The sequence below is a fragment of the Pithys albifrons genome, chromosome 4 (assembly GCF_047495875.1).
Source record: "Pithys albifrons albifrons isolate INPA30051 chromosome 4, PitAlb_v1, whole genome shotgun sequence".
Classification (NCBI taxonomy): Eukaryota; Metazoa; Chordata; class Aves; order Passeriformes; family Thamnophilidae; genus Pithys; species Pithys albifrons.
The window spans coordinates 24605450-24619740 of NC_092461.1; the positions used below are offsets into that span (position 1 = coordinate 24605450).

General features: G+C 36.9%; 1 protein-coding gene across 9 annotated transcripts in view; it reads right to left on the reverse strand.

Annotated features, from left to right (window-relative positions):
• SEMA5A (semaphorin 5A) overlaps positions 1–14291 on the reverse strand; it is a 395174-nt gene that overhangs the window by 61081 nt on the left and 319802 nt on the right. For all 9 annotated transcript variants that reach the window (XM_071553669.1, XM_071553674.1, XM_071553672.1 and 6 more), the window contains one exon: positions 6781–6928. In XM_071553669.1, coding sequence (XP_071409770.1) covers positions 6781–6928 — 148 coding nt within the window. The remainder of the gene's footprint in view (positions 1–6780; positions 6929–14291) is intronic.

The following is a 14291-nucleotide window of genomic DNA, read 5'->3' on the forward strand; positions in this document are numbered from 1 at the left end:
AGTAGTGGAGAAATCACATTACTTGCAATATATGAAAATAAAACTATGATTTTAAATAGCTTCAGTCCAGACGGTTACAATCATCCCTTGTGAGATTACTTTATATATGAATCTCTAGACTATCTTTTTTTGTCTCTATTGGAAATACCATGCTGAAACATTCTAAATGCTGAAACAGAATCTAAATTTTATCACCACTACACAGATTTGGCTTATAGCTAGTATCACAAACAAACTCGGAAACCAGGGTCATTCTCCTGTCTTGTTCCTCATTGTGCTTCAAGGTGAAAGCAGGAGTTTCTGTTGATTTTATGTTAAGTTCATGACTTTACAATTAGAAAACAACACTCTTCACTACTATTACTTCAGTCCTCAAAGACATCTAGTACCTTCCACAAGACACGCAAATCAACCTTTGTACAGATGATATCCCTAAACTTCAGGTCACCAGCAAATATAATCCATTTTTTTTCTGCCCAAATTACTAAAAATACTTACAAGTAAGATCTGTCGATCTGTCTAAAATCATTCCTTTAGGACATGTAGAGTAACCTTCCAATAATATGATGTTTCTCCTTCCAGGACAAACCACCGGTATGTCCAGTTAGCTTTATCCACCTTTTAACTCCTACATCTTCTTGCTAGTATATCACTTTCATGATGACCCTTTTTTGTAGCAATGTATTATGAATTTAATACCATGTACTTTGAAGCTGCTCCATTTTGACTGTCAGAAAACCCTGTTATTTTCTTGAAGAACAATGTCATAAAGGTATTAAGTGGTCTATATTGGTAATATCCTATAGGACTCCCCTGCACTTCCCATTTCTATCTGAATTATGTTTTACCTTGGAGTGAAGCAGCCATCTTTACCTGCATAATTTTTTTTTCTTTTCCTTAAATTTGGATGAGAGGTTTAAAATTTTTATTTTTCCTTTCTAGAAACAACAGTAAAACCCCAAAAGAATAAATACTTCACATTAAATATAGCTATAGTTATTCCAGCAACTCCAGGATAATAACCAAAATTCAAATGCAGAGCCTCACATAGCCAGGTGTAAGGTATTACAAGTAACAAAAAAGAAGACTACAACTACAGCACTGGAACAGTGGAGCGCTGCAACAAACAGCAATACATCTGTGAAACAGTGTGGCAAATTCTGCATGTAGCAAATCAGGTCTCCTAACTGAGCAGTACAGTGCCCTACCTGGATGAAGGCTCTTGGCTATCATTTGACCTTGAGGCCCACAACTGGCTGTTCCCTACATCCAAAGCCCTGAGAAAGCTTGGGCACAGTTACAGTAAAATTTGTTTCCTATGTTTTTTTTAAAAACAAAATGTGGACTTCTGAATCAAACACATGTCATCTACATCACAGGCCCAATACAAAGCTCTTGAATGTGAGAACATTCACTTTGGCAAACCCAACTAATTAGCTGGCATTGGCCCACAAAACAAGTTCTTGTATATGACCTGGAAGTCCCTGAAAGAGCTTGCTCCAGGAATCTCAGAACAGGACTACAGCCAGTGTCAGTTGTCACAGGTTGAACTGAATAGCTTGAAGTGGAGTAGGACCAGTTTCACAGCAGCTAAAAGTGATATTTCTCAGCTTTAAATTATTTTTAAAATTACATATTTCTTAAAAAAGAGATGCTTCACACTGTTCTGGTTTAAGCAAGAAAGGAAACAACTTGCAGTTTAGCCTCTTTTTAAAAATTAAATAAATCAAACAGCTAAATGATTGCTAGATGTGTGGCTAAATGCCATGTTAAACAGCTCACATCAGTTCAACCAATTTATACTGTACATTTACCTTGACTATACATGTCAAGTTGGTAACTCATTTTATTGACAAAGTTGCACACCACATGTACCACTGATCAATATGTTTTAGCATTTTCTGTAACTATTTCTTATGATTTTGATTTAAAAAAAACCCCAGCTAATATCCAATAGAGTTTACATTATAGACAGAAAAAAAAAGGATTAGAAAAGGAAATGAGTGTAAAGTAGGCAAACTTCATATACACATTACAATTTCCTATACCTCATGCTTGAGAGATTGTTTTCTGTTTTTTCAATAGATGATTTTTCTTAAATCAAATGGAAACTTTAAAAAGAACTCTAAAAAAAGCATAAGAACTATCTTATTTTTTGATCCCTTTTCTAGACTAAACATTTAAAATTTGTTTTGTGAGATAGCAAGTATTTTAAAGGTAAAGTGTTTTTCCAGATGGACAAAGTACTTTTGAAAACCTTCCATATTGAAATTCCCGTTAAAAACTTGATGAAAGGAAAAAAATTCTTACATTTGGGATTTTTCCCAAGATTTTTTTTTCATCTTGTGTCATAACAAGAACGCTAGAATACAGATAGTTTTTCTTCACAAAGTTTTGTGTTCAGCATAATTCCAGAATGCTGAAAAAATAATAATTAAAAAAAAAAAGATGAACACAAACCTAGCAACTATTTCTAAGAAACAAAATTTCTCTCTCTCACTTTTCTTTTTTTTTTTTAAATTCAACAGCAATACCCAAGAGGCTTTGTTCTGATATGTGGAAAGTATATACCCTTTGCCAGTCACCCAGATTAAAAGCTAAAATAAATGTATATCTTAGCACGACTGAAGTGAGAACACAGAAATATAAACATAAAGTATGTCACCTAACTTGAGCCTCAAACTAGATTACCCATTCTAGTAATAATTCTTTTAAAAAGTTATTCTTTTATTACTGGCCTAAAGCAAATTCAAGTGAGATTATGTTTCTCAGGGGAAAAGAAGCATTTTCCGAAGGAAATGTACAACTTATCTGAGTACGCTGTAAATTCTGAAAATGTTTGTCCTCTGAGTCATATTAGCACAGTCCACAGAATTCCACAGTTCTTTCTCCAGCATCTGTACCACCTGCATACATGAGACTAATACCTGTTTTGTTATCCACTTAAGCTTTTTATTACCAGATCTTAGTTGCTCCTAAATTTGGCTGTGATGGTCCCATCTCTTATTAGACAATTTCAAGCACTCTTTACTAACTTTGATTAACTTAAAAACTTTAATAGGTCCTTATGACTCCAGATTTTGATTTCAAGCATCATCTTTTTGACCCTTATGAGTCTCTCTGGTGTAGCTCTTCTATATCATAATGATTTATGGTTTTCTATATTCAGTGAAAATGCCTTCAGTCCTAACTCTCCATTTTCATGTATTAAGTATACTTCAGGATGAAACGCATCTTTAAAATATTATCATGGTTTTCTCTCTTTGCAATATTTTTATGCACCAAAAGATTTATCATTATTATTTTATAAAATCCTAAGTTGGAAATAATAGCAGGGAACTCTACTGAGTCATGATAAAAATACCAAAGTGTCTTGGTTGATATCTGCTATAAGACAGATAAAGCCAAGGAACCAACTGATGGGAAACATGCAAAAAGCAAAACATAGGCAATAGCCCCCTGCTGTGATATTACAGCCTAGGAGCAATACTATCAAACTAAGAGGAAGAAAAACAGTTCATTAAAAACTATGTGGTATAAATCATTAGGTGGACACAGACAATAGCCATTAATATGGTAAACACTGCAAAATGAGGACAGCTATATAGATTAGGATTGGCTATACTGCAATCTCACAGCCTGGTTGCAGATTGGAAAACAGAAGAGGCAGGTTCTCCCAGGAAATTAAATCTGGTCCCCTGCTACTGCTGGCAAATGTGCTGTAAGACTTCCTTTCTTAAGCCATATAAAATCAGTTGTTGTTCTTCTTCTCTCACAGTTCCCTACTGAAAAACAGTTCTAAAACCAAAGAATCAGCATAGTTGAAAGGGGTCCCAAGACAACATTTAGTCCACTCTACACATCCAATGTATCAAAAATTCCTTTTCATTGCAAGACAAAATGAAGTCTAACATAGTTATTATCTTATTAAATAATATGCTTTCCAGTTCTCTGTCTACTCATTTTTCTTTTCCACTTCACAGGCCGGAGTTGCAGAGGACCTATGGCAACTCATGCTGTTCAAATGTTGTGAAAGTTTCACAAAGTTCATCCTCACTGAAGAAGGAAAACAAGAAATCTGGAGAGTCTCTTTATAGTTTAAAGCTATTATCTAATGGTTGAAAGAGAGAACTGGGAATTTTAAGTCCCTGAGACTACTCTCAGCTCTGCCTTTAATTGACTTGCTAGATGTTTGGTTCATAACATCTTTTACTCCAGAAGAAATAAACAGTAAAAAAGGTAGATTACCACCACTGCAACTCTTCCTGAGATTATTTAGCTTGCTGTAGTAAAAATGCATAATTCTAACTGTTTTGGAAGCTACACACCTACAACAATAAAACAAAAATTTGGTTGAAGCAGAAGAACATCTGATGAATAAACAAGTTTCATATTGATGCTTGTCTTTTGTAGCATTTCATTAATATAAATATTTAATCCATTCAACAATTACAAGAAGGCATAAAAATATTTCCAATTGCTTTTTCTTACATTAATTAAACAAACTTTTAGAAGAAATAAGGTTCTTTCTTCTCCAGGTACACTTACTGACAAGACCCTGCTGTGGCTGGAAAACCTCTGAGTCAAGACAGGCAATTTAAAAGTTCAAATTCACTGAAACTTAAACTGAACACAGACTTTATACCTGAGTCATTTGTCTTGCAAGAACACCAGGGTTTATAGTGGATTTCTGTCCTGGATGGGTTTCCACTGATGTCTAAGTTTTAGCAATGTAACTGTGTACTCCAAAGCTACAGGCTTTTTCTTTAAACCATCAACACAATAATTTTCTAATTAATAAAAAATCTCCAAAATATTTCCAAAGATGAACAGGTAACTATTCTGTGACACAGCAGAAAATGTGCTAAACTTTTGGTAAATTACAAACCCAAATAGCACTGATCTCAAATCAGTATAATAAGAAATTTTTACACTAAAGGTTTTCCTGCATTACTCATGGTGCTCTCCAAGAAAATTAGAGCTATGTATTTTTCATTTTAGACCATGGGAAGATTCTGTGCAATACAAAATACTGCTTTCTTTCAAAACATTATAGTAGGACAAACAGGGATGAGACAGAAAACTTTCATACTGTGATTTTTCTATGCTAGTCAGAAAGTTTAACAATAGATCTAGACCATATGTCTGCTTTTTTTGTGTACCATCAGGGGGAGACAAATATTTTGCAAAACTGGATATAATTCTAAGTTATTAGGTTAATTCTTAAAGTTCTGTTGAAACAAAAGAACAAATCTATCACCAGAATAAATTTTAAAAAGAGAACAAATCCTGGGAAAATGCACAAAATCTTAAAACTGCAAAAAGGTAATAAACTATCCTTTCTTTAGTATTTAATTACTACCAGTCTAACAAACAGACAACAGATGACGACAAACCTGAGAAATAAGCCTAGTCTCTGAAATTAGGGCATGCAAAAATTGATTTAATATGTGGGGGGAAAAAAAAGTATTTCTCTTCTTCCTCTTTAATACCCTGCAATAAAACTGAGTACATGTTTCTCAGTGTGCAGCAACATTAAGCCTGGTCATTGAGCCACAAACTCTCATTTTTCCTTTGAGCTGTGCTCATTCTTGGTCACTGGTGAGATTAACATCACCATCTGTCATTCACCAGAAGAATTTGTCTTCCCCAGTTTGGGCCAGTTCACACTTTTACATAGGTTATGCTTTTTACATAATACCCCCTCCAGTGACAATCCAGTACTAGAATTCAAATTATCATGGAACAGCACCCCAAGATTCATCTTTTGACATTCACCTACACTTTCTAAGACTTTGTTTCAGCTTCTCATGCTGAGGTTATCTTCCTAGCATGTTGCAGTGAACATCACCCTTCTCTCTACATGTCTCTGCTATGTTTGCCTCACTTCACCCATATATCCATATCCCATTCACCTTCAAGAAACCAATGTCCCATTTTGATGTTCCCTTCACTCAAAACCTACCACTTACATTTGTTCAGATATAAGAAAAAGCCCTCATGGGATTTTCCATATATATCCTTTAATAAATTGCGTATCCATAAAGCACTTGTATTGATTCAAATCATGGCACTGCAGCTTAAAAGCCTGACAGCTGCTGAGCGCCTGCTGTGCTGATTGCGAGTGCTATCCAATCTTACCTCAGCATTTTTCTGGTGCTTCCATGTATTTGCTGATTGGCTCCTGATGTATTTAGATTTGAAACTTATCTTTTTCTCTGCTGTACAGAACCTGATACACTGAGACCTGGGCTTATAGCTAGAGCTCCTACGTACTCTGGTCATAAAAACAAAAACCACCATAAACCTGCAAGGACACATCTGGACCAACCCTGCCTCAGGAAGCTCATATTATAAATGCTACTGTGAAAAAGATGAATTAGATATATTTCTAATGGATGAGTTGTGTAGATTTCAGCACACTCAAGTAACCAAAGAGAAAAACAGTCTGATGACTGTTCATGTTAGGCATAGAGCTTACAGCCACACACGGATGCTTTACGGACATAAGGCATTAGTGACAAACCAAGAAATGGCTTCAAGTTGTGCCAGAAGATTTTTAGATTGGATATTGGGAAAAATGTCTTCATTGAAAGGGTTGTCAAGCACTGGAACTTGGGGACATGGTTTAATGGTGGAGTTGGCAGAGCTGGGTTAATGGTTGAACTCGATGATCTTAGAGTCCTTGCAACTTAAATGATTTTATAATTCTACGACACAGAGACATCCATGGCATATGGGCATAGATACTTGCTGAAGAAAAAGGTGAAAATTACTTACCACACTGCAGCCAGGACAGTCAGGACCATTTTCACATGTCCTGCGCCGTGCCTGGATCCCTCCTCCACACTGAGCAGTGCAGCGCTCCCATGGACCCCAGCCTGTCCAAAATACATGAGGGGGGCATAACAAATGCTCATTGCAGTACCTGTGAGAAAAGACAAACAAGGAGGCAAAGAATCTATTTAGTATCAAGACAAGACCTCCTCAGAAAGTCCCTCATTTGCATAATTCAGATCGATGTTTGTACAGGGAAATGTTTTATACAAAGGGCCTCCCCCTATTCATCAAGCACTGAACTAACAAGTTGTCACACTGCACAGAATGTTTCAACATTTGAGGGTTTGTGGATTTTTAGGCTGCAATTGCGTGGGTGAAGCATTTGTTTGCTTTATTTGGTCACTTTATACAATCCATGCAATGCAACCATGCTACTGTACTGAGAGCACGTAAGAAAGATTGAAAAATTCTTTTATTAAAACCAGTTGTGGCTATACATCTGGGGCAGTCAAACATTTATGCTTGCAGTCTTTTATCAGTCTCCAGCTAAGAATTGATTAGGATCCATCTCTCTCAACTTCAGACAGCTAAACTTGCTTTTTGCTTTCCACATCGTCTCTGCCTTTATGGGCAAAATAAGTTAAAACATTGATTTTAGGCATAAAGAGCGGCACTGTTTACATAATGTTTTTACTTTATCTTTTGAAGGGTGTTTTTAGCTATTATAATTCCTGAAGGATTTCCCAGTAGGCTGCAAACTTATTCAGGGTCCTAGTAGGTTCTTGAGGAAAGTAGGAATATTTTACTACTGAGCTGTCATTATTGTAACAAGACATTCAGACATGTGGGAAGGTCCCAACTTTTAGTGAGTTTTCTTTTTTTTTTTTTTAACAAAAAACCAAAGTTTCCTGATTTTTTTGAATGTGCCATCTAGTTAGTCTAGCCATAACAGATGCTGCTTTTTAAGAAACCTCTACACAGGTCCAAAGGGCCACCATCAAGTGTGACGAGGGTTGTCTAGGAGACCAAGCTGTTACTTCAGATAAAACTAAGACACAGCAGAGAGTCAGAAAATCAACAACTCTGAAGATATGTTCTAATATTTTATAGATGAGTCTGGGTAGCTCTTGTTCCAACTACTGACTGTTCTGAATGAACAAATCAATCTATTACAGTATTTCCCCAGTTTTTACACCAGCCATCCAAAATCGAACATCTTTTTTTCCTTCTAACAAGTTTCCATCACTTTGCACTCTCCTGCAATGAAAACTGACTCTAAATCTCCAATTATTCATTTCCACATGAAGAGAAATGACAGTATGAACAGCTGTCATTTTCAACAAGAATAACCATAACCACTTGTTTTTTTCTTCTTAGAAATCCCCAAGATTCTCAAGCTCTAATTCTTCATTACCAAGGAATCTGCATGTTCAGAATTCTATGAAGGAAATAAAAATGTTGGTGGTGTATGTTACATACAAAAGTAGGTTTATCACATATGCTGGAGCCTGTGATTTAAACTTTGTGCCTATGTCTGAGCGATTCCATCAAAATTTAAGGACTGGGCATGGGGTAAATAGGGGAACAACAGTTTTCTGTTTCTGCATTGCTAAGAAAATTATTAACAGCTTGTATCGACCTTTCCTCAGCAAACAGAAGAAAAAACTCCCCAGTCCTCAATATTTATAAATCTTGGTGTCTCAGAATTCTTCAGTGCATGATTTGGGTCAAAGTTTTTCACCAGTAGCTTATACATAAACTAGCCTTCCCCCCCCCCCCCCTTCTGCACACTCAATATTTGCAATTCACAGTTCACATTATGCCATAACTAAATATGCATAGGAATGTTCTGTGCCTGGATATTCTTTCCCTAAAACTCCAACTGCACACATTCTTTGTCACATGTGGTCATTTATGTGAATGTTTGTTCTGGTTTGTCTCTGTGATCATTTCTTCAGAATATGTACTCCTGTAACATCAGTATTTGTTTAGTCAAATTAGTTCATATTTTGCCTAATTTCATTAGTTCTTAATGAAGATGTGCTAAGTTAATTTGGGACACACATAGTAGAAATAAAGCAAGTCTGCCATGAAGCCAAGAATTACTGATATTCCGCTATGCAAAAAGTAAAATTAGGGAACTCATCTCACCTTAAAATATAGGCATGTACAGTATAGCTGTCTAAAAATGAAGTAGTCATCTAAACCTGAACAACAGCTCATGGGAAGAAACAGCCCTGTTACAAACGTGTTATGTCACCCTAAAACAAATGTCCAATATAGATCATATAAATACATCCCTCAATGTACAGATTTCATTGACTGTAAAAGCTGCACTGGAGACAGACATCTAAGCTCACTTTATAGGTAATGGAAATTTTGTCAACAAAAATTTTGGAGGCTAGAATGATTAATTTGAAAAAATTTAGGAATATACAGTAGAAAGAGACAAATCACTGTTCTCCACAGCCTATTGAGTAGATTTCTGCAGGCCACAGTCAAAGTTCAGACAGCTGACTCACGCATAAGCATTCACATTTGTGGACACCTGGAGTAAGGTGTGACAGATCTCACTTAGATGAGAGTCATGCCACGATGCAGTGCCTCTTTTAGTGCCTCTGTGCCCTGCCACACACTTTTTCATTGAAGCAAGACACAGAAGAGAAACCTAATAACGGACACAGTAAGAACTTCAAAGACCTGACACTTCTGCTAACCAACACTACTTAAAGATGAAGATGAGAAAAACCTGAAACCTCTATGCAAACTAATTCAGTTTAGGAAACAATTTTTTTTAAAAAAGCCCATGCCAGAAGCGTCAATTTTTCTTTTTTTTTCAGGAAAAAATAAAACCAAAAAACAACACAACATACAAGTGGAACTTTATTTTCAGCCAGACAGCCTCTGAAAACATCAGGTATGTTTTCACATCTAGAGACATCCCTGCAATTGATCTTTGAGAGCTGTGCTACAGCATGGGGCTTTGAGCCAAGTTTCATTATATCTGTTCTTGGCTGCATTTCAAGTCACTCAGCAGCCCTTTTTCCCTTTTGCTCTTTCTTCTCCTCTTAATTTTGTTCTCAGGATCCACAGGGCCAACATTTTACAGTAATTCAACAAAACATGCAATGCAAGAAACTTGAATCTGTGAAACCAGTGCCCTCTCCCCTAACCTAACTGCAATGAGGCCAGAAGGAAGAACAGCCTAGAGAAATGTGGGTTTTATACTGCGACACTTCATGTTTCCCCTTGTAGTGAACCCAAGAGAATATCTTCTGTTCACTTTTGTCCACAGCTACTAGTTCTTACAGTAAGTTCTACACCAGGCAATTTCAGTACAACTGGCATTACTATTCTGGTTGGTATAAAAATCACAACCTTTAATAAAACACCAGTTTATTCAATTTATTTCAGTGTTGCCATCCAGCCCTGAGTACTACAGACGTGACAGTTACAAATGCGTCCTTTTTATTCCACAGACAGATGTTATTGAAACAAATACTTCTAAACACTGAACTATATTATACTACCATGTATTTGAGAAAAACAAACTAACCTTCAACTCTGTCTGCCCATTCCTATGCAATGCAATGTTATGTGACCTACTGGGAAGCACAGACTATACTGAAGCTGACTGGAATGCCAGATTTCTTTAATTGAAGGCACAGCACACACACATGCCCTCCTGGACTGAGATTGTTGAAATATAGCAGAAATACCCACCCTCGAGACTCTGGAAGATGGCAGGGGCTGGGACATGTGGTCCCAGGGGCTTCTGTGGAAGAGGAGGGAGCAGGGAAAGCAAGGAAGACTGGAGCCCACACTTCCCAGCAAACCTAAAGCCTTGCGGGTTTGATCTCCTCTGCTGAAGGGAGCTGAGCTTGTTTGCACTGCTCAGAAACAAGCAGCATTACACAGAGCAGGCACTTGACTCTCAGTGGTTGCTTTCTCATGGAAACAAGCTCAAAAGCTGAATGCCTGCTGGGAACTGTGTACAAAAATAAAATAATAAAAAAAAAGGTGACAATCTTCTTATGCACCCCAAAATATCCATGGCTTTCAAATGTTTACTCCTCATCTGCAGTCAATTTATTTTTCTAATTGCCATGGGGTTTTTTCTTCCTATTCTTTCCTGTGTAATAAAAGACAAGTACACCCACTCAAAGCAATTTGAATGTCCCTCATTTCTGCACAGATGGGGGGAGAGCAGTGGGCTTAATGAGGTCATATCTACAGCATCTTCCACAGGAAGGACAAACTTTTTCAGTTCATGATAATGTCAAGACGAGATACTACAGACTATATAAACTAAGCTCTAGAGAGTTTTCTAGCAGCTTCAGTGAATATTTCTCACACAGGAAAAATCAGAAAATTTTAAGCCCCTAAGGAATTCATCAACATGCCTTCCATCTGGAGTCTTAACTACAAAATTATTATCTGATTAGCAAGTTTTGTTACAATGTTATTTTTACTCCCTCTCCTTATTCTGTCCAAATGCACATCAGCTGCACTTTTAACCCACTTCTACAAGGGGAATTTGCTTTGTAATACGAGTATTCGCTGCTATCTCTCAACTGCTTTCTACTCCTCACACACCCCTTCAACAGCAGAGCACAGAACAGCTTAACGTATCTTCAACACTCTGAATTGGTAAATATTGCCATTGATTTCAAGGGAAGGACCAGCAAGTACAGAGGTGCCCGATACATTAGCCATGGCTTTCATGAGGTAAAACAAACATAACCTAGACAAACATTGAGCCCTTAACACATGAGCAAATAACTCTAAAGCTGAATATGCATTCACATCTGCAGGTGAATTTACCTCAGACACACACTGCTTTTTCTGTGTTTGCTTTCTATGGAGTAATGTACTGAATTTCTACTGAAATCACTGTTTGTTGAAAAGCTATTTCAAAGTTTGGCACGAGGTTGGCTGTGGAAACAGAATCCTATATTTATATCCCTGAACATGTGAAGGAGATTAGAGTAAGCACGTTTATAAAGACAAATGCACACAATGTGTAAATCAACTAATTCAAATTTATACTAAGGCTACACATATTTTCATTTTTCATATGAGCTGGGTCATTAAGAAAGTAAAACATTGGGATAGTTAGAAACTTTGATTGATTTAAATGGGAAAATCTGTGAAGTTGTTTATTGGCACTTTGGATAAAAAACCAGTAAATATTTCTTAGGAGTTACTGCACATATAATATTTGTTCAGCCTGCCTAGATGTACCGAGCTCAATTCTCAAAGGAATTGTTTCCATTTGGTGCTGATGTAACTCCCATAGGAGTGAAATGGCCAATTAGGACTACTGTAAATACTAGTACACCACTGCCCTCCCAGCTCAAAACTCACTACAAGCTGTCAGAGCCATGAGGGCACTCATAAAGCCCTCATGGCCCCAGTCAGCTTCACCTGGAACCCTGACACACATCCATGGCCCAAGGAGCTCTGTTTAATGTGATCCTAACCAGGGCCTGTGCCTTAGCTTCCTATCTGGACCTCTCTCATTGCCATGATTTTATATATGATCTTGAGTCTTGGTTGGCCCTGGTCACAATCTCCAGGCTAACCCTACTCCCCTGCTGGGAGTGGTGGGATGGGCCCTGTCTGGCAAGTTTCCCAGGACTATGTGCTTTTTACAGCTCTGAAAAGATTTATCCAAATAATTTGGCTTAACACTGACAGAAATCCTGGCATATCACTGATGCCTCATTCCTCTAGTTGTTTTACAAATTATTTGACAAAACTTCCTAACTTAACATGTTTTCTAGAAAAAGAAAATTTAAAATTACTTAAAACTTATTAAAAGTATCAGGTCATAACACAGATGACAAGCAAAACCATGGTAGAGGCAGGAAGGTCAGCTGCGAGCAACCTGTGAGTGAGAGGAAGGTGCAGGGCCAGTGAGAATGAAGGAGGTTTCAAGGAGACAGGAAACAGTGACAGAAGTATCATGAGAGAAAAAAGCATCCTGCAGTAAACTCACAGGCACATACATCCCAGATTGCTGCTTAACTGGACAAAGAGAGAAAGGACAAATAACCTACAGGCTACAAAATCAAAGCAACATAAGCCTTTTATTCCTTCAGAATTGTTACCAAAATTCAATTCCTGTGGGCTGCTATTATTTTAACTCATCATAAGTACCAGTTTCTATTTTGTAACTGCTTTTATAGTGCACCCGTTGTCTTAACACTCAGCATTTTCTCCTATAATTAGCAGAATATTACCCACAGTTTATTACTCTGAAACTTCTTATTGGACTTTTATTCCAAGTTAAACTAAAATGAACAATGACAACTAACATCTATAGTCCATCACCAAAGAGTCTATTCAAACTAAACTACCTTCTTCTATATTTATTGTTGTTGTGTCCTGCCCTGGACAAACCTCTCAGTTCAAGAAAATCAGTACCTGTTACTCAGGCTAGGACAGAGCTAAGTAACAGCAGATACAATCTACGTGTGGTGGTGACTGGTTTTTGGTAGGACAACTTATATTCTTTCAGAAAGCAATTTACAAAATAACAAAATGCTCTCCACTGTGATGAAATGGCAAATATTCATAGCCCTGCAAAAGCAAGAAATGTTCACATGTTCTGTGATCCTGATTCTTTAAGAGTCAGAAAACCCAAGTCCCTGGTGATCTGTTAATGCAAAAGTGTGTGATGCAACCTTCCTTCAAGGAATCTCTTAATTTGAAGAAATACTAGAATTGGTGTTTAATTAAATGCCTTTCTGAAACTCATCATAAAAGTTACTGAATTTTGTTTTCATTCAACAGCAATATACGATACTACATCATCCATACAAAAACATCAAAGTAAGCTGTAAGAGTATATTGAGAGGAAATGTATCAGCATACATCTCTTGGAACAGATGACCACAAGACTGCACATTCTTAATGCCAATACCAGTCTTTTGCTATCTAGCTTTCTGGTATGCCTCTAGAAACAAAATCATGCTTGCAAGAGTTGCAGTTGATCTGAATATATAGCTTGATTTAAAGAAATGTTTAATTACTGTTAAACTGCAAACAAATTAAAAATTAAAATGGAATGAAAGGCCTGAACTTGACATTCTGAGCTAGTGACAAAATACTTAGCCTGTTGCCAAAGCATGGTGAAATCAAAATCTGAGCTGACTTAATCTGCTCAGGGGTTAATACACATTCAAACAATTTTAAAAAAGTCCAAGCATGAAATCTTGCTAAAAGATGTTTGAGTTCATGGTGTATTATATTTATTGAATAGAAAACAAAGCCCTTGAAACTTCCTTTCGTGTTATAGAAATGCTTAATTTATTTATGACAGAAAAAAACAAACTCAAAGCATCAGTAACGTAGTGCTGTGACCTTATTATATTTTGCTCTGAATTCCATGTCTTGCAGCTGGGCGAGTTACAATTCAAACACAGTGCAATCAATTTTCAAGGAGAATCAATTTTCAGGGTCTCAGGGGACAGCAGCACATTGCTTCAGCACAATTCTCTGGCACT